Source organism: Littorina saxatilis, linkage group LG6, assembly GCF_037325665.1.
Source record: "Littorina saxatilis isolate snail1 linkage group LG6, US_GU_Lsax_2.0, whole genome shotgun sequence".
NCBI lineage: Eukaryota > Metazoa > Mollusca > Gastropoda > Littorinimorpha > Littorinidae > Littorina > Littorina saxatilis.
The window spans coordinates 33,666,129-33,688,073 of NC_090250.1; the positions used below are offsets into that span (position 1 = coordinate 33,666,129).

General features: G+C 39.6%; 2 protein-coding genes across 2 annotated transcripts; one reads left to right on the forward strand and one right to left on the reverse strand.

The window, feature by feature from the left end:
* Positions 1 to 78: 78 nt before the first annotated feature.
* LOC138969067 (anaphase-promoting complex subunit 10-like) lies at positions 79 to 5,722 on the reverse strand. Its single transcript, XM_070341773.1, has 3 exons — positions 5,501 to 5,722; positions 1,214 to 1,376; positions 79 to 613 (listed from the first exon to the last, which is right to left on the reverse strand). Exons 1-3 carry the CDS (start codon positions 5,613 to 5,615, stop codon positions 328 to 330), a joined length of 564 nt encoding a protein of 187 aa, XP_070197874.1. The 5' UTR covers positions 5,616 to 5,722; the 3' UTR covers positions 79 to 327.
* LOC138969066 (pleiotropic regulator 1-like) lies at positions 5,719 to 21,911 on the forward strand. Its single transcript, XM_070341772.1, has 14 exons — positions 5,719 to 5,832; positions 10,500 to 10,606; positions 11,728 to 11,822; positions 12,669 to 12,738; positions 14,400 to 14,445; positions 14,739 to 14,840; positions 16,109 to 16,201; positions 16,675 to 16,824; positions 17,673 to 17,774; positions 18,099 to 18,191; positions 18,444 to 18,562; positions 19,051 to 19,190; positions 19,953 to 20,146; positions 21,377 to 21,911. Exons 1-14 carry the CDS (start codon positions 5,809 to 5,811, stop codon positions 21,434 to 21,436), a joined length of 1,395 nt encoding a protein of 464 aa, XP_070197873.1. The 5' UTR covers positions 5,719 to 5,808; the 3' UTR covers positions 21,437 to 21,911.
* The last annotated feature ends 34 nt before the right edge of the window (positions 21,912 to 21,945 follow it).

Here is a 21,945-nt window from a genome sequence, read left to right on the forward strand (position 1 = left end):
CTTGCAAAAGATGAAGCAAGGCAAAGACGAGACATCCATCCATCCATTCTCTTCCTAGTACGAACAGACAAAGCTGACCAACTTATTCACTTTATTAAGAAAAATAAACAACTCGCACATACTTTCACTCGCAGAAGCTGAAGAAAATATAAAGAAAAGTAATCCATTCTCTCTCTCTCTCTGCCGTTTGCAGTCTTGCCTACCCTCCTCCTCTCTGTGCAAGGTTTGAGGGTAGTGGCAAATATCAAAGTTCACAAGAAGACAAGCGCTTGAACACACAAATCTGTGGTAGATGTCAAATAAATGCACAAACACAACAGGTCTCCATCATCTGACGTATGCCTGCTGCTGAAGCTCTCTGCTTGTGAACATAGGCAGTCTCCCTGCACCCACGTCTGATGATTGGTCAGGGGAGCGAACCTTGATCCTGCGAATGTGAGTGTCTCTTCCATTCTGGTGGTTGGACAAAACTGCGAGCTGCAGCATAAATGTGCGAATAGGCCTGTCGGAGGAATCCCGCAAGGTCACACACACCCAACCTGATGGTTCTGTCAGCTCCAGCTGTTCCACTTCTGTCAGATCGTTCGCATGGTTACCAACTCGGACGGAGATTCTGCATGAAGTATAAAACAAGTCACGTCAAGCAAAATTACTACAATTAGTCAACCCGTCAAACTCACAGTCACAGAAATGAATGCACTGCGTCAAAACTTGACTAAATATAAAAAGTATATATATATTTGAGTTTTATTTTCTGCAAAGTGATGAGCAGTCCTTGCCTGGCATGCAGCTGTGCTAAAACCTTAGCATTAGTATGGTGAAACAGTTTAGTTTTTTTTCACGTCACGTGAAATGAAAACTGTTTTGAAACCTCACTGATATTTTTGCTAAGGTATTCAAGACTGAAACTGTGAAAGCTACAGGTATTTTCATTGTCTATACCGGTATATATAGTCTATATAAATATCTTAAAATTAACACATGCACACATCATTCATATATTATATACACACAGATCTATATTAAATTTATATAAAAGGAACATTTATGTATTGAAAAACAAGAAATTTCTAAATTTGTCTACAAAAATAAAGATACAAAAGAACCACCACATCATGCGCTATTCAAAACAACCTCTTAAGTTGGCACACAGGATAGATCTTTTTCACACCAATCTTTAAAGATATAGGGCAAAAGATTAATTAGCAGCTACCTGTTTGGTGTGTAGCTTTCATCAGACTTGTAGTCAGCATAGATGCACACATCGTGGATGGTGGTCTTCCTATGGAACTGGATGTTGACTAGGTGCGGCTGTGGCCCGTCGGACTGCCAGTATGTGTCATGTGACTCATCACGCAGTTGATCCACCCCAAAACCTTCAACAGTATACAAAACATATGTTTATGTTTGCATGATATAATACATGATTGTCATGATGTCAACTTTATAAAAATTGTATACACTTTCTCTCCTGACTTACTAAGGTGCTAACTGAAACTTTCACAATAATTAGGTCTTCTGTTACAAGATTTTGAAGGAGATCGAGTGAGAGTGATGTTTGACCATTATATAAAGTGGTTTGAAAAAATGCTGCGGAGAAAGCACGGCCGCCTTATAAATATAAATTGTATCACAGTGAATGAGGTTTCAATGCTTCTGATGTCTATTATATTCAACCGTTTAGACAGTATTAGTGATGTTGTCTTAAGACTGACCAAGCAGAAATTAAACTGTTTTGATTCATTTCATGAGAGATTATGAATTTCTGGATCTGAATTCCAAGGAGCTACTGTAGGAGTTGGTTGTGGGATGTATAACAGCTAGAACTAGAAGCCAATTTCGGCTAATATATATACATATATATAATATACTTTGGGTAGGTGTGCGCAGCACAATTAAAAAGGTTATTTTCGTAACCTGTCCCAGTTTTTCTGTGAGTGTAGTTGTTGCGGTGGTGGTGGTGGTGGTGGGGGGCGGAGAGGGGGAGGGGTGTATTGAATGAGTTTGATTTCTAATATGACTGATGCTGCACATACGTCAATGTGATGAAAGAATTCTATCACTGCGACAGTGACAATTAAGGGCCTCTGGCAGACTGCTTGATGTAGGAGCATCATTCACACACACTCACACACACACACGCACACACACCTTAAATATCAATCAGTCGATATTGATAATGTACAAAGAAGAGCAACTAATTAAGTTACTCCCAGAATTAAGTGATCTGTCTTATGGCGAATGTCTGAAAGCCCTAAATCTACCATCCCTTAAACACAGAAGAACCAGAGGAGATCTGATTCAGACTTATAAGATTTTAAACCAACTGGACGATATTGACAGCTCATATTTTTTTGCTGAGAGCGCGTGTGATAAAACAAGAAATAATGGTGATAATTCTACATACAGTTTGCCAAAACAAATGTGCGAAAGTTTACATTTAGCAATAGAGTTGCACCAGTTTGGAACTCACTATCTCACAAAACTAAAACGGCTACTAACCTCAACAGATTCAAGAACCAACTGGACACAGGGGCTTGCAACGTAGTACAATATATATATGACCTTACTGGGAGAATGCAAGTTTCCAGTACAAAAGGGTCCTACTAATTGCCGTCCGGAGCCGTCCGGAACCGTCCGGAACCGTCCGGGGGCCGTCCGGAACCGTCCGGAGGCCGTCCGGAGCAGTCCGGAACCGTCCGGGGGCCGTCCGGAGCAGTCCCGGGGCCGTCCGGAGGCACACACATTTATACATAATCTTCTTGTGTGTATGTGTACATGCAAGTGTGTGTGTGTGGGTGTAAGTGTGTGTGTGTGTGGGTGTAAGTGTGTGTGCATGCAGATCTTTCTCTCCCTATCGATCGGCACACACATTTATTCATAATCTTCTTGTGTGAGTGTGTGTGTGTGTGCGGAGGCACACACATTCAGTATACATAATCTTCTTGTGTGTGTGTGTGTGTACATGCAAGTGTGTGTGGGTGTAAGTGTGTGTGCATGCAGATCTCTCTCTCTCTCTCTCTCTCTCTCTCTCTCTCTCTCTCTCTCTCTCTCTCTCTCTCTCTCTCTCTCTCTCTCTCCACGGTTACTCAGGCATCATCCAACGCGCCCATCATCAGCGGAAGTCAGCTTCAACGATTGGAAGGAGCGAGTGGAACAATTCCTTGAGGAGGAGATAGATGAATGGACGAGACTGTCCAGAGTCCGTGCCAGCCTCAGAGGACTTGCAAAGGTGCAGACGAAAGAATGCCGTACAGGCGGAGACACTTTACAGTCCATCTACGGGACAACAAAAACAGTAGAGGATTTGTACCTCGAATTCTGTCAGATGTCTAGGCCTACAACCAAAACAGAGACCCCAGCCGGCAGAGTTTCTCAGTGACTAGAATCTGTTATGATACTACATTAGGACTTTTAAACCCAAGACACATTAAAACATCGATTTCATTCATTCAGTATTTATTAAGATCTTCTTTATCTTTATCATATTTTCCGTTGTGACTTGAACATCCTTTGCACATGAAATCCTGTTCAATCTCATCCATCTCTATGTATTGCTCCTTAGTGAGAACTTCACATAACGTATGAAACCACCTTTGGCATTTCCCACAAAAAACAGCATCTGTTTTGCATGATTTCTTGCAACAGCCACACGGCCATTGCTGTTGTCGAGGCATCTTTGGCTTCAAGTGACAGGGTGTCTTTCGGACGTGCATGGTTTCAAATGTTACAAAGAGACACACACAATCCGATATGTGCTCACCATTCAGTGATACAGGTGATCACCATTCAGTGAGCACATATCGGATTGATGTTCATTAAACTAAAGGAGCAAGAGAGACAGAGAGAGACAGAGACACAGAGACAGAGACAGAGACATAGAGATACTGGCAGACACATACACACACATACACAAGAAGATTAAATATATATTATTAGAGAATTTTGGTGATAAATGGATAAATAGAATCATATTTGTTTGTTTCAGAGAGAGAGAGAGAGATCGAGAGAGATAAAGATCTTCTTTTTCTTTATTTGGTGTTTAACGTCGTTTTCAACCGTTCAAGGTTATATCGCGACGGGGAAAGGGGGGGGGGGGGGGGGATGGGATAGAGCCACTTGTTAATTGTTTCTTGTTCACAAAAGCACTAATCAAAAAATTGCTCCAGGGGCTTGCAACGTAGTACAATATATGACCTTACTGGGAGAATGCAAGTTTCCAGTACAAAGGACTTAACATTTCTTACATACTGCTTGACTAAAATCTTTACAAACATTGACTATATTCTATACAAGAAACACTTAACAAGGGTAAAAGGAGAAACAGAATCCGTTAGTTGCCTCTTACAACATGCTGGGGAGCATCGGGTAAATTCTTCCCCCTAACCCGCAGGGGGAATTTGATAAAGATCTCCATGCACACACACTTACACTCACACACACACACTCACACACACACACACACACACACACACACACTTACTCACAAGAAGATTATGAATAAATGTGTGTGCCGATCGATAGAGAAAGATCTGCATGCACACACACTTACACCCACACACACACACTGACACACTTGCATGTACACATACACACAAGAAGATTATGTATAAATGTGTGTGCCTCCGGACGGTTCCGGACTGCTCCGGACGGCCCCCGGACGGTTCGAGAGAGATCGAGAGAGAGAGAGAGAAAGATCTGCATGCACACACACTTACACCCACACCCACACACACTTGCATGTACACACACACACACAAGAAGATTATGTATACTGAATGTGTGTGCCTCCGCACACACACACACACACACACACTCACACAAGAAGATTATGAATAAATGTGTGTGCCGATCGATAGGGAGAGAAAGATCTGCATGCACACGTCCACACTGCGACTTTCCTGCTCGACGTGATGTGTTGTGCCCCAAAAGACATTCTTGTGCTGTGCTCTGTGAGAGGGATTTTCTTTGTGCTTCATATTATTTTGTTTGGACCTAGCTATTGGTGTGTACATTGTTGTTAAACAGTTGTTTGTTGTATGTTTACCAGGCCTGCTAGTGTGTGATAGGGTTCGTGTCCGTCTGAAGATGTTAGTTTCTTTGTTAGTCCTGTGTTGACAACTCTTCGACAAGCGCTTAGAACTGTACCCACGGAATACGCGCTATCAGGGACCTATATTTAAATATAGGTCTATGGCGCTATATAAGCTTCATATTGATTGATTGATTGATTGACACTTACACCCACACACACACACACACACACACTTGCGTACACATACACACAAGAAGATTATGTATAAATGTGTGTGCCTCCAGACGGCCCCGGGACTGCTCCGGACGGTTCCGGACGGCCCCCGACGGTTCCGGACGGCAATTAGTAGGACCGGTACAAAGGACTAAACATTTCTTACATACTGCTTGACTAATCCTATACCTATACCTACTATACCTATGACTATGTAGTTGTACACATAGTGACATGTATACGAATTCTTACCTGGTTTACAAGATGATAACGACCACACTGCCTGATTACCAACTTCTCGCAATTTTCCGTCTTTCTCGTCTTTGAAAATATCTATGTCTTGGTTACCAGATAATTTGGTTGCCATACTGAACTGTGTTCAACGATTCAAAACGAACTGTTTTGCTTTCGACTCTCATACCACTATTTGTTCGTGTTTGGCGGTATCGACATTTGGTTCATTTTGAGAACCTGTTGTCCCCTTTACGCAGAAGAATCGAACCAAGTTAGAATCACCGGAAGTTGCATGCCGATACGACGTTTGTATACGAAACGCTGCAATGGAATCCAGTAAAATGATCGAGGTAAGGAAATAATACGCAATCAGTGTCACGCTAAAGATAAAACAACAACAACAACAACTTATTGATGACTTGATGCTAAAGTTACGTTAGTGCGGAACATGTTGATGGCATATTGGTCTTTCGGCAAAGAGCACAGATTTGCTAGAGAATACTTCGCACATTTTCTCATGTAGCTGGGCATCTTTTGCAAATTAGATATGATTGAAAAGACATTGTTTTGTTTTCCGTTTCCTTGAGATTTCAGGCCAGCTTGATACGAATAAGATTACGCTGTATGTCTAAGAATAACACTGCTCTGATCTCAAAGGTTTAAACTGGATTCCAATTAAAAGTTGTGCACACAGCACAGTGACAGTGTAGTAATTATCATAGTTCATACAATTTACAAATCACAATGTTTGGTGAGCATGTAATGCAAACATGTATCCTTGCAACTATCAAACGGTTAACAACATTATTGTTTAAAGGACACCAACAGGCTATTTTTGGTGTCAAAAACGCGTTTATTTGCGTTTTGGCATGACTTAGGTTAGTCATATATATATGCATGCCGTAGGAAATTGTTTTCTCACCTTCCCTCACAGGGTTTAGTTTATTTCGGAATCGTCTAGGCCATAATCCGACGAATTTCGTGGCTGAAGCGAAGCGTTTTCGCGTTCCGATCTGGCGGCCATTGTATCTCGAACATCCGCGAGAGTACGGAAGTGGTGAATTCTGGGTAAAATTTTTCGATGACGTCAGAAGCCGTATTCATAGAAGCAACTTTAGCTGTTGAACCTTTCAGTTTTGAGCCTGGGAGTTAAAATCAAGGGTCTGTGCGCCCCGTGATTTGTAATCATTTTTTATATTTAGTCAAGTTTTGACTAAATATTTTAACATCGAGGGGGAATCGAAACGAGGGTCGTGGTGTATGTGCGTGCGTGTGTGTGTGTGTGTGTGTGTGCGTGCGTGTGTGTGTGTGTGTAGAGCGATTCAGACTAAACTACTGGACCGATCTTTATGAAATTTGACATGAGAGTTCCTGGGTATGAAATCCCCATACGTTTTTTTCATTTTTTTGATAAATGTCTTTGATGACGTCATATCCGGCTTTTCGTGAAAGTTGAGGCGGCACTGTCACGCCCTCATTTTTCAACCAAATTGGTTGAAAGTTTGGTCAAGTAATCTTCGACGAAGCCCGGGGTTCGGTATTGCATTTCAGCTTGGTGGCTTAAAAATTAATTAATGACTTTGGTCATTAAAAATCTGAAAATTGTAAAAAAAAATAAAAATTTATAAAACGATCCAAATTTACGTTTATCTTATTCTCCATCATTTGCTGATTCCAAAAACATATAAATATGTTATATTTGGATTAAAAACAAGCTCTGAAAATTAAATATATAAAAATTATTATCAAAATTAAATTGTCCAAATCAATTTAAAAACACTTTCATCTTATTCCTTGTCGGTTCCTGATTCCAAAAACATATAGATATGATATGTTTGGATTAAAAACACGCTCAGAAAGTTAAAACAAAGAGAGGTACAGAAAAGCGTGCTATCCTTCTTAGCGCAACTACTACCCCGCTCTTCTTGTCAATTTCACTGCCTTTGCCATGAGAGGTGGACTGACGATGCTACGAGTATACGCTCTTGCTGAAAAATGGCAGCTACTTGACTAAATATTGTATTTTCGCCTTACGCGACTTGTTTATAAGTCACGTTAATGTTCCCGATATCTTCTTGTCATCCCAAAAGTCAAGGCACAAAAACAAAATCCCTTGACTTTTGGGGTAGCGCGACTCCGTTGATTTTGTTTTCTTTCTCCATATCATTACTAGATTGTCCCGTCGGTGGTAAATTCGGATCACTTCCTCCCAGTGAAAAGCTAGCAGCAACAGAGTCGCGATACCCCAAAGGCAAAGTCAAGGGAGATCTATGGGATTTTTCTTCCTTTTTACATTTAGTCAAGTTATGACTAAATGTTTTAACATAGAGGGGGGAATCGAGACGAGGGTCGTGGTGTATGTGTGTGTGTCTGTGCGTGTTTGTGTGTAGAGCGATTCAGAGTAAACTACTGGACCGATCTTTATGAAATTTTACATGAGAGTTCCTGGGTATGATATCCCCAGACGTTTTTTTCATTTTTTCGATAAATCTCTTTTATGACGTCATATCCGGCTTTTTGTAAACGTTGAGGCGGCACTGTCTCACCTTCATTTTTCAATCAAATTGATTGAAATTTTGGCCAAGCAATCTTCGACGAAGGCCGGACTTCGGTATTGCATTTGAGCATGTAGGCTTAAAAAATAATTAATGACTTTGGTCATTAAAAATAAAAATCTGAAAATTGTAATTAAAATTATTTTTTTATAAAACGATCCAAAATTACTTTTATTTTATTCTTCATCATGTTCTGATTCCAAAAACATATAAATATGTTATATTTGGATTAAAAACAAGCTCTGAAAATTAAAAATATAAAAATTAGGATTAAAATTACATTTCCGAAATCGTTTTAAAAACAATTTCATCTTATTCCTTGTCGGTTCCTCATTCCAAAAACATATAGATATGATATGTTTGGATTAAAAACACGCTCAGAAAGTTAAAACGAAGAGAGGTACAGTAAAGCGTGCTATGTAGCGCAACCGCTACCGCGCTAAACATGTACAGGCTCGTCACTTTCACTGCCTTTTTCACTAGCGGCGGACTACGGTCATTGTGAAAAAAATGCAGTCCGTTTAGTTTCATTCTGTGAGTTCCACAGCTTGACTAAATGTAGTAATTTTGCCTTACGCGACTTGTCTTTATTGTCCCATCGCTGGGAAATTTGGGTCGTTTCCTTCGAGTGAAAAGCTAGAAACAACAGAGTCGCGCTACCCGAAAGTCAGTGAATCTATTAGATTTTTTGTTCTCCATTTCTTTATTGTCCCATCACATTCCACAACTTGGACACATACCAAAACTTGGACACATGACGATATTACCACGTCTTTGACACATACCACAACTTGGTCACATACCACATCTTGGACACATACCACAACTTGGACACATACCACTACTTAAACACATACCACAACTTGGACACATTCCACATCTTGGACACATACCACATCTCGGACACATACCACAACTTGGACACATACCACATATTGGACACATACCATAACTTGGACACATTACCACATCTTGGACACATACCACAACTTGGACACATTACCACATCTTGGACACATACCACATCTTGGACACATACCACATCTTGGACACATACCACATCTTGGACACATACCACAACTTGGACACATACCACAACTTGGACACATACCACATCTTGAACACATTCCACGTCTTGGACATATACCACAACATTGCACATATTAGACACATACCGCAACTTGGACACATACCACAACTTGGACACATTCCACAACTTAGAAATTTCCACGACTTGGACCACAAGCGCGACTCTGTTGCTGCTAACTTTTCACTGGGAGGAAGCGATCCGAATTCGCCAGCGATGAAGAAAAATAACGAAATGGAAAAAGAAAGAAAAACAAATCTAATGGATCCCTTGACTTTGGGGTAGCGCGACTCTGTTGCTGCTAGCTTTCCACTGGGAGGAAGCGATCCGAATTTCTCAGCGATGGGACAATAGGCTGCATAGAGATATTTTTTTTATTTGTTTAATTTTTTTTTTTACCACAGGTTAGCAGCTCAGTCTGGTGCCAGTGTGTAGACATACAGGCTGGGGGAGTGGCTTAGGAGCGAGCAGATAGCTGTATCGTTATCAGCGTCTGTTACTGGAGATCGTTCTTACAGCGGCGTCCGAGTTGAGACGGAAGTGTCCCACCTATTTGGGTTGATAATCGGGGATTAATGTAGAATTGTATCCTCTTAGTCAGGTTTGAGGCACAAAGCTTACGAGGAAAAAACATTTTCTCTCAAGGGTGGAAGTAAAATGTCTGCCAGACTCAACAAATAGATTAGGCAGCCCATGATCACTGTTGTGATTGTAGTTGAAGTTCTATCGGATTTGTTGTTGGCTATGTTGTTGAAGACGTATAATTATGTTCTCGAATTTAAGTTGATGTTGTTGTTGTCGTCGTCGTAGATGAAATCAAGGTTGTAACGTGTCAAATCAATCGTGTTCCACCTACAGTTTATCAGTGTAAAGCTGTTGTTGTTGACATTGTAGTTGTTCTTGGTTTTCGAGTTGGGGTCAGTGTTATTGTTGTCGTTGTAGTTGTTACCCAGTCGGATAGAAACAAATAAAAACTCAAGCCTGAGTCTTTTTTTTGCAACTCCGAACATTCGGCAGCAGCACACTCTCTCGGCATGATGTCGGGAGCACACGCGCATCCACAGCTGCAGCAAAGACGCACACCGAGCGTTGCTACTTTTGCTTCTGGCTCCCCCTTGTGACGTCACAGCCAAGGGCTTGCCGCCGCGGGGAATTTGAAGTCTTGCGTAGCAGACGAATTTGGTCGCTTTTTGAGCATGCATTTTGTGTAAAATTAGACGGATACAACACAAAACCTGAGATGTACTGATCGGTTTTTGCATCTGTAGATGCTTACCTATATCATTAAATCAACCCCAACTGCTTTATCTGACCTTAAAAAGAGCCTGTTGTGGTCCTTTAATGATTTTGCGTTGCCACGTTATCTTTGTTTCAGGATGTGCAGAAGCATTCAGTTCACACGTTAGTGTTCCGTTCACTGAAACGGACACATGACATGTTTTTGTCAGACCAGGGCACCTTGCCACCACGAGATGAAAAAAGGTAGATGGTTCGTTTTTGAACAGTACACATTGTTTTCTTTTCTTCGCTTGTTAATTCCTGCCTTGCTAATATAAATTATAATGCAGGGGTTTACTTTAAAAACACCTGCCTTCCCGACGGAGGCTATTGGAAATCGTGTCGGGCGAGTTCAAAGACCTGGTCTGCCTTGCGACATCAAAATCTATCAGTCACTCTTTTCTACTGCCTATCTCCCAATAAATAAAGGAGTGAAAGGATGGCCAAAAAGAGGAAAAGGCAGTATAAACTTTAACAGAAAGACAAGGGATGCAATGCAACTCTGCAACTCTCTTCTGAAGCAAGAGCATAGAGATCTCCTGTGAACAGTAAAGGATTATGAAATCTGAAAAACTGCCCCCCCCCCCCACCCCCCTCAAAAGTCAAACTAAATAATGCAGTTAGTTTCAGTAGGTGTTCGTATCATTTTTTGTGTCATTGTTGTTTTCATTGGAAAAAATTAAATCTGTTAAGCTTCTGATGATTTGTTTATTATTTATTTATCTATCTGTGGTTGATAGTGATACCCCTATATTTAGCTGGTATGCAGCTTGCGTACTTAATTTAACACAACAGACACTTTGTCTTGGTTTATTTTGCTGATTTAAAATAAAAGTAAAGTTACCCCTGTTATTAATATTAATGTAGTCACTTGGTTGTGTACAGTTCACACAACATATTTGGTTACAGTACGCTTATGTGTCACAAGAAATCTGGGCTGGTTCGAATTGCTGATTTACCGACCCCCTGGCTGGTGGCAGTAAATGTTGAGGTACACCCCTGCTTATGGAAAGGTGAATAAAGAAGAAGAAGAACTAATGGAAATTAGATAAGGACTGGAAGAAAACAGACCTTATAGTATACTGACCTAGTCGCTCAGCAGCTTGTTGAAAGTTTGAGCTACCCACATTATTAATTACCAAAATCGTTACAATTATAAGTACTACAACTGATAACCTCTCTTAAAGACTGTATCAGTGCAAGCTATAAGTTAACATGAGGAATAAATGGCAAAATGACAATTCTATATATTTATATGTTGACAATTCTTTGACTTGTAGTGTGGGTCTGTACTGTATTGCTGAGTCCGGTGATGTTGTTTGTAGTGACGAGGTGAGGAGAACAATAAAAAGTGCAGACGAATATGGACCAATCAAGGGGCGAGTGACATCTGGCTCTCAGAATCAACAGAATGGTCTTGGTAAGTGATTTGCTTTATAAACCTACATGTACAAAACCATTATGAGTGGTGATTTGAATTTTTTTACCATACAATAAATTTAGAGTCAGTTACGTTTTGAACAACAATCATGTGGAATCATCTTTTATGGGCAGTGTTGTTCCCAGACTCAGGTAGCAATAGGTCACACAGTTAGACAGGGATTGAATATATGATACAGTATGTGTATTGAGGTAAAGAGTGTGAATGACGTTTTAGTTTAGATGTCAAGCGCTTAGAGCAAGCCTTTTAACGAAAGTTTTTGATTTAGCGCTATATAAATGTTCTTATTATTATTATTATTATTATTAAATGTCCTGGCTGCTGAAAACTGGTTCTGTCAGACGTTAACTTAAGACAACCTTCTACTTGTCAAAAATATTGGTTGATCGACTGGCCAGTGGTCATATAACAATGCGTCAAATCAAAACTATGTGTCAGTAAAGACTGAGGCCTGTGAAGAGTGTGTCCGTGAGTGTGTTTACTTAGAGTAGGGGATAATGGTTTAACTATGGCTGCTTTATGCTTGGTTATTCACTTATTGGATAAGTTCCTTTCAAGGGATATTATGATGCACGGCTTGATTCAGAAGCAATTCTTTATTTTGCTGAAAAAAAAGTTACTGGAGATTTCAAACCAATCCTTTAAATGATTTAAAAAGCAATATATTCTTTCTTCCTTTTGTTATGTGATGGATATGTGCAGAAATTAGTAAAGTATGTTTCATTTCAGTTTGTTTTTTCTTAACCCACATATCCCCAGGTATGATATGTATTCATGCCCATAAATGTATTAACCATCTGTTATGAACCTTACTTTTCCATAAAGGACTTGATGGAGTTGCTCAAAATGAAGGAGGTGGTACAGGCATGGAGCTTGTTTCTGCAGATCAATCCAGGTAAGTCATTTAGCAAGAGTTCTTTCATGTTGTTTTCCTGTATTGTCTTGAAAAAAAGAGATCAAAACCAATGAAAGAGGGGTTGATCAGAAGAAGTGAAACAAAATAAAAGTACAGTAGCTGCGTCTGATCTTATAAATAAGTTATTGAATCAGATAATATTCAATAAATCACAAGCATCCCCAAAATACCAATTCATGAAGGAGAAGAATATGATTTATAGTATGGAGGGGGAAAAAGGAGTGAGAAGGGTGCTGCACTTGTGAAAAGGTCCAGACAAATCTGATTATCAAACCAAGGCATCCTTTTCACACTAGAGTAAATGAAATGAAATAAAAATACAAAATTTCCTGGATTGGAATAAATGAAGGAGAGAAAACTTACTGTGTGATCTTCAATATGTAGTGGAGGAGTGGAAGGTAGTAAGATCGAAGCCCAAGTCCAAGCGTCTTGTTTCAACTTTTTATTTGTTGTACAAGGAAACAATGCAAGCAAACGTAGAGGCCGAAGGCAAAACCCGTAGAAGAGAATCAACTGTAGTGACGTGTTCAGCTGCTATGAGCGAATGAATGCTTATGCCGGGGTTCGTGACTATACTTATAGCCCAGGCGCGGACTGCATCGAAATCACCGTCCCGCAGGGATGAAAATCGGCCTTACTACGACCAGAAACACGGAATCTGTGTTTCTTACACTAGCTTTACCCTCAGTTATTTAAACAAATACATAACCAATCCTAACAAACAATACATCAAATTAAAGCTACGACCTTTAGCTTTCCATTGCAATAGATAACATTTCGTAAAAACTTATATTTATTTAGTACGATACAAAAACAATGGTCCTAGTGAAGGCACTGAACCAACTTCAGTGCAGAAAATTGCAAAACTCTCTAAACTGGAATAATGGACAAATTCATAAATCATACAAATAAAAAGAAGAACCCTAGACAAACATGATATGCGTTACATGGGGGAAAATTATAGTGACTTAGTACGAAGCGGCAAAGTCGGAAAGTAAATGGAATCGGCCAAATTCCGGTGCGAGTACCTGTGCACATAAATTAGGAATCTTCGCAGAGAAACCAAGCATCACTTATTACAACCAAATCCTTATAAACAAACAAAAATCATATGCAACATAGGTACGGGATATGTAATAGTGATAAAAAAATTACGAAACAATGATTGAAAAGACAAAGATGAGTTTGTGAGAATCAATTTCTCTCAACGATACATGAAAACCGGTCAAAGTCAAAGTGACGCTTTGGTCAGTTCGAAGCATTATCGTAAATAACACAATAATATGCAGCCATCCAGCCTAATCATTGACTTCTATGCAAAACTAAATATAATTAGGACAATATCAAAGATAAAAAGGACTTTGAAAGATAGAAGTTAGGTAGATATATATAGAAAGGTATTTTATTAGAATTTGCGCCAGCAAGGTGCGCGAGCATCATCGTATCGTCTGCTATGGGGTGGGTGAACCCGTTTGTACACATGGCTGTTTCGCTATGCGATGATTAGAGTGTTTAGGGTAGCGAAGTGCACTTGGCTACAAATATAACAATAATAGTGTAGACAAAGTAATACTAACACATGTAGGCGGAGTTTTGCTGCTGTAAAAAGTTGGGTTCATATTTTCTGAATGTTGCTGCAGATTACTAAGCGGTGGCATGAAGCAGAGCTCACACAAGGACTCGAGGGTAAGTACCAATCAATATTATTCTATCTGTTGCATTCAGTGTTACGTGTGTGTGTCCTATGTATTTATGCACATTTGCAGCTGTAAGCGTAACAATTATGTTGGACTTGGAAGCTTATTTAGTGTGATCCACAAAATTATTCTGTGGTTTACTTTAAGCCCTTTGTCTTTGCCCATGTTTAATTGCAATGTCTGGAAAATGAAAATATCGTTAACTAGTGGTGCACTGAAACAAAGACAAACCTCTGTGTCTTTCTTTGAAACATGCCTTATATTTATACTTTATGCTTTCAGGCCCTGGTGTCTGTGAACATTGGTCAGCAACAGATGTTGGTGCCAAAGAAGGCTCCTACAATGCCAAAACCACAGTGGCACCCTCCATGGAAACTCTTCAGGGTTAGTTTTTTGTTTAAATCAAAATATGTATGTGAATTTTGAATATGAAGTACAAGTAGTGACTTGTCATTCTTCTGTCTGAAAGGTAAAGAAACATGCTGTTAATCATATTCCTGATTTGGAGAAACAGTGTGAGATCTATTTTCTAACAGACATCTGTTTTCCGTTTACTGACCATGCATTACCATCTGAACTGAGCTCAGTTATTAAAACTGCTCTTGGCACTTGCCCTTGTTAAAGACACAGCGGGGTATTGGTATAATAAGAAACTTTAACAAGTCGCGTAAGGCGAAAATACAATATTTAGTCAAGTAGCTGTCGAACTCACAGAATGAAACTGAACGCAATGCCATTTTTCAGCAAGACCGTATACTCGTAGCATCGTCAGTCCACCGCTCATGGCAAAGGCAGTGAAATTGACAAGAAGAGCGGGGTAGTAGTTGCGCTAAGAAGGATAGCACGCTTTTCTGTACCTCTCTTTGTTTTAACTTTCTGAGCGTGTTTTTAATCCAAACATATCATATCTATATGTTTTTGGAATCAGGAACCGACAAGGAATAAGATGAAAGTGTTTTTAAATTGATTTGGACAATTTAATTTTGATAATAATTTTTATATATTTAATTTTCAGAGCTTGTTTTTAATCCGAATATAACATATTTATATGTTTTTGGAATCAGCAAATGATGGAGAATAAGATGAACGTAAATTTGGATCGTTTTATAAATTTTTATTTTTTTTTTTTACAATTTTCAGATTTTTAATGACCAAAGTCATTAATTAATTTTTAAGCCACCAAGCTGAAATGCAATACCGAAGTCCGGGCTTCGTCGAAGATTACTTGACCAAAATTTCAACCAATTTGGTTGAAAAATGAGGGCGTGACAGTGCCGCCTCAACTTTCACGAAAAGCCGGATATGACGTCATCAAAGACATTTATCAAAAAAATGAAAAAAACGTTCGGGGATTTCATACCCAGGAACTCTCATGTCAAATTTCATAAAGATCGGTCCAGTAGTTTAGTCTGAATCACTCTACACACACACACACACACACAGACAGACAGACAGACACACGCACATACACCACGACCCTCGTTTCGATTCCCCCTCGATGTTAAAATATTTAGTCAAAACTTGACTAAATATAAAAAGTAATGAGGAAACAACATGGTCTGGACTATTTGGATAATTTCAAAGCAGTTTAGCTCATGTTGTTGCAGCGAAACTGATCCGTTGTATTTTTGAGGTTTACTTCTGTCTTGCAGGTGATCAGCGGTCACTTGGGATGGGTGAGATGTATTGCTATGGAACCTGGCAACGAATGGTTTGTCACTGGGGCTGGAGACAGAGTTATCAAGGTATGCACTTGACACTAATTTGTCACAATGAGTTTAATAAATAATATTGAATTAAATTGTACATTATAATATAAAGGAATGCATGCATGTTCTGTTCAGTTTTTTAGCACTGCATTCACATTCTTGTGACTTTGCTTTTAATTGTAATGTTTTTGGGTTGTATGCTACTAGTGGAGGTGTTACAGAAGTCATGATGTCCAGTAACTTGCTTCATTAAATGTATGTCAGAATCTCAATAAAATTGGAATATAAAGTGTCTTTGGCTTTCCCTGCAGTAGAGTGCTACCCACATTTTCCTTTGGCACATACAACACTCAACAGTTTAGATGCTTTCTGTGCAGGGCAGAATTTGTGTCCTGAATTCATTATGTCAGTCTGAAAAATTCCCCTTTTAAGCCAGATAAGCTGTCCCCTGGCCCATTCTGTGGCTCGATCATTTGTATGACACCGTATTTAACTCTATCAATCAACAGATTTGGGACCTAGCAACAGGGACACTGAAACTGTCACTGACTGGTCACGTGAGCACAGTGCGTGGTGTGGCAGTCAGTTCCAGGCAGCCCTACCTCTTCTCTTGTGGCGAGGATAAGATGGTCAGGTGTTGGGACCTGGAGCAAAACAAAGTAAGTTCTCAGCTTTGTGGCTGTTAATGTTGGCTGTGTACAGATAGGATTTGCTGGTACTTTGGAACCCCTATTTCCAGACCTCCAAAAGTCGGAGAAAATCAGGTCCTACAAAAGAGTCTTCAATCAGAGGTAAAGTAATAGACTTTATCAACAACAAGTGTCTTTGAAAGGTGGAAGGCCCCCCGCTGGTTAGGGGGAAGAATTTACCCGATGCTCCCCAGCATGTCGTAAGAGGCGACTAACACCCCCCGCGGGTTAGGGGGAAGAATTTACCCGATGCTCCCCAGCATGTCGTAAGAGGCGACTAACGGATTCTGTTTCTCCTTTTACCCTTGTTAAGTGTTTCTTGTATAGAATATAGTCCATGTTTGTAAAGATTTTAGTCAAGCAGTATGTAAAAAATGTTAAGTCCTTTGTACTGGAAACTTGCATTCTCCCAGTAAGGTCATATATTGTACTATGTTGCAAGCCCCTGGAGCAATTTTTTGATTAGTGCTTTTGTGAACAAGAAACAATTAACAAGTGGCTCTATCCCATCCCCCCCCTTTGCTTGTCGCGATATAACCTTGAACGGTTGAAAACGACGTTAAACACCAAATAAAGAAAGAAAGAAAGGTGGAAGACTTAAACTGGGAGGGGGTTAATAAAATGGGGAATCCATTGCGCTAGCACCTAAAACAATGCAAAGATTGCTGTGTTTTGGATGTTGACCTAGCAGTAAAGATTGGATTTGTTGGCATTTGGACTCGCTGGAATAGAGTGAGTTTGCAGTTTCTGTTTGTGGAGAATAAGGCTGTCAATTTTTGTGGTGTGTTTTTATTTTCTTTCTGCTTTGTTGCTTTCAGACTGTACGTCACTACCATGGACATCTGAGCGCATGCTATGCCCTTGACCTTCATCCTACTATTGACGTCCTTGTAACTTGTGGGCGAGATGCTACAGTCAGGGTAAGACATCAACACTCATGTGTATTAGCCACATACTGAAAGACAAGTGAAGTGAAGGTTTTGACTACTCTTGAGATGATGATGAAAGATTTGAATTCATTAGTCCATGACAATTGAATGGAGGTTTGAGATGGGAGGTGGGGAAGGTGTATTCAAAATTCTTCTTATGTCTGTATATATAAGAATGCATACACGTGTTTAGTGCATACTTCTTTTGTTGGTCAGAACATAACTGAAATTAATTTAAAAATTGTGTCTGTGTACTCCTGCATTTTCTTTCTTATGTTTACATTTTTGTCAGTGTTTGTGTTTTTTTCTTTTTAGGTGTGGGATATTCGAACAAAAGCCTGCATCCACACTCTGACAGGTCACACCAACACAGTTGCCTCTGTGAAATGCCAAGCCGCTGAACCACAGGTAACATTATGCTTTCTCTTGCAATAATAGGATTGAGTAATTTGTTTAAATTGATTAATTAATTGTGTTGTTGTTGTTGCCGATGTGTAATTACACTGCTTTATGATATTTTAAAGTTGCTGCTGATTGTGGGGTAAATGTTTTGAGATGTAGCTTGGCAGTGTACTTTACCTCTTATGACGCTTTTATTTCCTGTACAACATGCATTACATTGAGTTGGTGGACTGACTGTGGTTGTTCGTTGTTCATTAGATCGTCTCAGGGAGCCACGACTGCACTGTCAGATTGTGGGACCTGGCAGCTGGTCGCACCAAGGTCACTTTGACCAATCACAAAAAGAGCGTTAGAGCTGTTGCCCTTCATCCCACACAGTGAGTTTTCTGCCCTTGTTCTTGAATAGTGCACTTCTTTTTGTTCTGGGGTATTGTTTTCTTCTTGGCGTTCACACTTGTCAGACCAGTCTTGGAGATGAATGGAACTGTCTTTTTCTAGGTGCTGCTGATCATATAGAGCTTGGTTTGTAGTGGGGTTGTACTGGCCACAAAAAGGTATCTGAATTTCTTCAAAAAGCGGGGATGAAAGTTCCCATCCAGAAAAGAAGAATTCCTTATTTTAGAAGCAAAACCTGAGAAAAGCCAAGAGCTACATTACTCAAATTTTTTAAATTTTAAACATGATCAACTTTCATACCTACAATAGTATTATGAGATGTGAGAGAAAATTTGTAAGCAGAAGCCTCTGAGTTGTGTGAAACCATCAAACAGTCAGAGAAAGTTACAGCATTTTGATGAGCAGTTAGGGTACTTTCATGATAGTCTTCCTCAAACACTGATGTAATCTTTGTTCTCTTTCTGTGCAGGTACACCTTTGGCTCGGCATCTCCAGACAATATCAAGCAGTGGAAGTTCCCTGATGGCGTGTTTCTGCAAAACCTGTCCGGTCACAACTCAATCATCAATGCCCTTGCGGTCAATGCAGATGGTGTGCTCTGTTCAGCAGGTAAGCTCCCATAACTTTCATGATAAAAGAATACATGTATCTGCTTGGTTTCCTTTTCTTTGTGGATGCAAATGAGAAACTTGGGTCTTTACATGCTAGCCCACTGATAAGAGAAGTGATTTTGGACACTATTTTGCCAACAAGAGGTGTAGTTTGAACTCGTGATGAAGGATCTGAATGCAGGAATATTCAGTAGAGTTATTCTGTGAGCATGTATACCAGATTAGCTCAGGAGAAATCTCCATTTGTGCGTGTTTTTAAATGCAATTTATGTCCAACTTGTGTTTATTAAAAAATATCGTTATTTTTTCAGGATCTGTATTGAGCAGTGTAACTAATCTGACCACAGTTACTTCCCTTTAATCAGTGGCCACAGTTCCGGATTCGCACCTCATATTGATAATCAGAGCTGGGAACCAATACGATTACACCTTATTTTGTACGCATGATTATCTAGAATACGAGCAGTACGATCAGTGGGAAAAAATACGATGAGAAAATGTCCTGGACTACTTTTCTTCACAAGCTGATCCCGAAGCCGATCCATTATTTGACACTTGATCACAGTTTTATTTTAAACGTTTTGGTAAACTTAATTAACGGTGCAACGGACACATGTGAAACATGTTTGAATCATGGATGTTCAAATGCTGTGTGGAGTACGCTCACTTGTTTTGAAAATACATCAAATTTTGCTTGAGAATACTCCAAGTGCAAAACAGGGGTTCCCAGGTCTGGATAATTGTTTACTTCGATTTGCAGCTGACAATGGTACCATGCATTTCTGGGATTGGAAGACTGGCTACAACTTTCAGCGCATACAAGCAGCAGCCCAGCCTGGCTCCATCGACTCCGAGGCGGGCATTTTTGCTCTGTGTTACGACAAAAGTGGCAGTCGCCTTATCACTGGAGAGGCTGACAAGACCATCAAGATCTATAAAGAGGATGAAACTGCGGTGAGAACTGCTTGTTGTTTGGTTTTGATGTTGTTCATTTTCTTTGTTTGAGGTAATCTGTCCTTTGGTCTTTTTACATTTAGTCAAGTTTTGACTAAATGTTTTAACGTAGAGGGGGGAATCGAGACGAGGGTGTACGTGGTGTATGTGTGTGTGTGTGTAGAGCGATTTAGAGAAAACTACTAGACCGATCTTCATGACATTTTACATAGGAGTTCCTGGGTATGATATCCCCAGACGTTTTTTTCATTTTTTTGATAAATGTCTTTGATGTCATATCCGGCTTTTCGTGAAAGTTGAGGCGGCACTGTCACGCTCTCATTTTTAAACCAAATTGTTTGAAATTTTGGTCAAGTAATCTTTGACGACACCCGGACTTTGGTATTGCATTTCAGCTTGGAGGCTTACAAATTAATTAATGAGTTTGCTCATTAAAGTTGTCATTAAAATCGATTTTTCGCAAACAAAGTTAAAATTGATTGCATTGTATTCTTCATGACATTCTGAATCTAAAAATATATATACATATGTCATGTTTATTCTTAAAATGTGATCACAATTAACGAAAATAGATTAATTAGTCTTGCAATTAAAATGTAAGAAATCGATCCAAAAATGATTTCATCTTATTCTTTATCGTTCCTGATTCCAAAAACATATAGATATGATAGGTTGTATTCAAAACAAGCTCAGAAAGTTAACACGAATACAGAAAAGCACGCTTTCCTGCTTAGCACAATACGCTACCGCGCTATTCTGGCGTGTGCATATCACTGCGTTTTGCACGTGGGAGGTGAGCGATTTCCTTCTCGCAGGGATTGACGAAGCTGTACTGTCTTGGTGAAAAAAATACAGTGCGTTCAGTTTCATTCCGTGAGTTCGACAGCTTGACTAAATGTAGTAATTTCGCCTTACGCGACTTGTTGTGACCTTACTGTGGTCGTTTTATTTGACTACAGAATGTATGTGCGCTTATTAGTTTTCTTGTCATTTCTTTCTTTGAGCTTATCTATCTTGAAAAGTATTTCATTCACTTTTTTCGTTACTGTTAAGTTTTTGGTACCACAGTATGTATGCCAGTGTTTTAGCATGTTATTTTACAAATACTGTTAACATTAGTTCTTCCCAGCTTTACAATTTATTTTGCACTGTGTCTTTTTGGCATGTTTATTACTCCTGAGCTTTTCTGTTTGGACAGAGTGCTCAGACGCATGTTCTTTTTGCTTGCAGACTGAAGAGTCACATCCGCTCAACTGGCGACCAGACATCTACAGGAAGAAACGATACTGAGGCGTGTTCATCATGTGGATGCTGCATTTCTCACCATATGTTACTAAAGTCAACTCTGAACTGTTTCAGAGAGGTTACAGTTGGAATGAACACAGTAATGAAGTTTGGTGAAATTTAACCAGATCTAATCTGGCGTTTTTCTGGTTTAACTCTATTCAGCTTGATTTGTTCATTGTTGAACAGTTTAGTCTGGTTAGAAAATGGTTCATTGTACTGGCAGCAAACCACCTCATTCAGCAAAACAGCCCTTCACTGCCAATAGCACTTGCAAAGTAACATGGTATCGAACACTTTCCAGGTATATTCATAGGGCTCCACCGTTCACTTTGGTTGGTGAGTTTTTTTAAGCGCATATTCTTTGTGGTGACTTGGTTACAGTGACCACAAGGAATACATAAAGCGCAAATTGTTTTTATGAGAATGTACATGCTTGTGACTGGATGACTGGAAAAGAGCTAATAAAAATGTAATGCTTTTTTTGTTGTTCGTTGTCTTCCTAATGTTGAACA

Excerpts from the sequence above, each read along its gene's own strand:
- LOC138969067 (XM_070341773.1), bottom strand. The coding sequence starts at position 5,615 with ATGGCAACCAAATTATCTGGTAACCAAGACATAGATATTTTCAAAGAC. Across the intron at positions 1,377-5,500 it reads GTTATCATCTTGTAAACCAG|GTTTTGGGGTGGATCAACTG; the intron begins GTAAGAATTCGT and ends ATACTGTTGAAG. Across the intron at positions 614-1,213 it reads GAAAGCTACACACCAAACAG|AATCTCCGTCCGAGTTGGTA; the intron begins GTAGCTGCTAAT and ends TACTTCATGCAG.
- LOC138969066 (XM_070341772.1), top strand. The coding sequence starts at position 5,809 with ATGGAATCCAGTAAAATGATCGAG. Across the intron at positions 12,739-14,399 it reads GTTTCTGCAGATCAATCCAG|ATTACTAAGCGGTGGCATGA; the intron begins GTAAGTCATTTA and ends ATGTTGCTGCAG. Across the intron at positions 17,775-18,098 it reads GGCGAGATGCTACAGTCAGG|GTGTGGGATATTCGAACAAA; the intron begins GTAAGACATCAA and ends TTTTCTTTTTAG.